Source organism: Notothenia rossii (genome assembly GCF_949606895.1).
Source record: "Notothenia rossii genome assembly, chromosome: 5".
Taxonomy (NCBI): Eukaryota; Metazoa; Chordata; class Actinopteri; order Perciformes; family Nototheniidae; genus Notothenia; species Notothenia rossii.
Window position 1 is genome coordinate 91,847,063 of NC_136903.1, and position 2,457 is coordinate 91,849,519.

A 2,457-nucleotide genomic window follows, 5' to 3' on the forward strand; every position below is an offset into this window, starting at 1 on the left:
CAGTTTGTGTGGGCCTACTGTATTTACACTGTAGAAACTATGTCCAGGACAAGGTATTTGGAAGTTTTGGAAGATTCATAGGTAACCACACTGAAGATGATGGAGGTATTGATCAGTCTTCTCATATTTGTAAGCCTTAATTTGTCCCAGAAACCATCACGAGAGTGTCCAGTCTGTAAGACAGAACATTCAGAGATAGAACCTCCCTGTAACCTGGCTTTAAAGAACCTGAGTGAGGCCTTCTTACTGGAGAGAGTCTGCAGAGACTCAAGAACACACACCAACCACAGATTCAGACCCATGGATGAAGCTGCTCAGGATCTCAGAGAGGAGCTCCAGAAAGCTCTGCAGCCCTTTCAGGAGAAACTGAAGCTCTTTGAAGAAGTTAAAGTGAAGTTTGATCAAACAGCAGGACACATGAAGGTCCAGGCTCAACACACAGAGACGCAGATTAAGAAGCAGTTCAAGAAGCTTCACCAGTTTCTAGAAGAGGAAGAGGAGGCCAGGATGGCTGCACTGAGGGAGGAAGAGGAGCAGAAGAGGAGGATGATGGAGGAGAAGATGGAGGCTGTGAGCAGAGAGATAGCAGCTCTTTCACACACAGTCAGAGCCACAGAGGAGGAGCTGAGAGCTGAAGACGTCTCCTTCCTGCTCAACTACAAGGCTGCAGTGGAGAGGCTACAGCGCCCCCTGCTGGAGGCTCCACAGCTGCCCTCAGGAGCTCTGATAGACCAGGCCAAACACCTGGGCAACCTCAGCTTCAACATCTGGAGCAAGATGAAGGACATGGTGTCCTACTCTCCTCTCATCCTGGACCCAAACACTGCTCCTCCAGAACTCATCCTGTCTGAAGATCTGACCAGAGTGAGACGAGGAGAGAGACAGAAACTTCCTGATAATCCAGAGAGGATTGATAATAGCCTCTCTGTCCTGGGCTCTGAGGGCTTTGACTCACCCCTAGATTCCACCGGGTCCGTCTGTGGCACGGTTTTGTTCCGGCCTCCTCCGGCGTCAAACCCTACCGGGCGCGTTTCAGAAGCGGAGCGTCTTGCCTGCCGGCTCGCAGTTTTTGTTGATTTGGGCATATTTCCTGGACAGGCTACTTTGTACAGACACAGCTAATGATAATGTTAATAGTCCAGTTATAAACGACATGAATCAAAGATGTGTTTCTGTATTTTAGTGGTAAAAAAATGCATTCATCATCAAAATGATTCTATATATATAATTTACACAGAGCCTGTAAACCAGAGGAGAACGCTGGCATTTCTCCTCCTACTTGAAGACTACGGAGGGATAGGGTCTGCAAAATCAGTTTGTGTTTGTGTATACATATATGCTAGGCTCCACTTCTGCCCGACCTTGCGTTATGGCTGCGCAGCATCAAAAATAGGATTCATCCTAATTTTAGAGGAGCCCTGCACCGAGGCGCTTCTGATGATGATGATGTTGCGTTCACACTGGACGCTATGCGACGTTTGGGGGCGGCGCGATTCCATGTAAAGTCAATGCAGAGACACGATCAGACGCGAATTCGCTCCTACGGCGCATGAAGCGGTGGACGCGGCGCGAATCACGCGATTGAGGTGATTGAAGGGGGCCGCGTCAAACACGAGAGTTCAATTTTTTCAACTCGAGCGTCAAATTCACGTGACGCGTTCTCGCGGCAGCCAATCAGAGGTGAGGATCTCAGCCTGCCGTCACTGACGTTCAACCAGAAAACATCAGCCATTAGCTGTTAGCACACAGAGATCACAGCTCCTCATATCTGTTCAGAAACTGGACAGAAGTTAAACAAGTACAAACCACAGACTGTCTGTGTCATGGAGAATACAGTCGCTGGTTTATTTATGTCTGTAGGCCGTTGTTCTGAGTGTGGACGGTCGGAGCATATACTGCGTTAGCTTAGCTGATCTCCATTCAGAAAACACGCATTATAAAAGGTGTCTCGCCTGCCGTCTTGTCTGCAGACTTGTCAAAGCATTAATTCATGGTTTTTACTAACCGGTATCAGTATGTTGTTACGTCGGCATCATTTAGAAACGTGTATTACAATTTAATCATGGTCAAATATGTTCATTTTGTTGTAGCTCCCGAGCCAGCGGCGCGTCAACGGTATGTCTGTTTTGAATGACGCGATAAAACAAACTGCAAGCCGCAGTGAAACTTGAGCGATTAGAGCGAAGCGAATATTCGCATCGCGTCCGGTGTGAACGCAACATCACACTCTTTACGTCACAAACAAAGATGGTGGGTGAGAATAGATCTTTAAAACGCAATGCGCCATAAACAAGGTGAGACTATCCGCATCCTTTAAAACTCTACGCACATTCGTTTCACCGAAATAAGTAAACGACTGTGTTTGAGTGAGTTAAGGCATTAGTTTGCTTCATTAAAGGGTGTTAATGAATAAGTGTTCTCCAGTGCCTTTTGTCCGCTTTAAAGGGGACCTATCAT

General features: G+C 47.3%; 1 protein-coding gene across 1 annotated transcript; it reads left to right on the plus strand.

The window, feature by feature from the left end:
• Positions 1–268: 268 nt before the first annotated feature.
• Positions 269–1,122, plus strand: LOC307038959 (E3 ubiquitin-protein ligase TRIM35-like; the record flags this gene model as incomplete). The annotated part of the gene is made up of 1 exon (XM_079680628.1): positions 269–1,122. Exon 1 carries the CDS (start codon positions 301–303, stop codon positions 1,120–1,122), a length of 822 nt encoding a protein of 273 aa, XP_079536754.1. The 5' UTR covers positions 269–300.
• Positions 1,123–2,457: the final 1,335 nt, after the last annotated feature.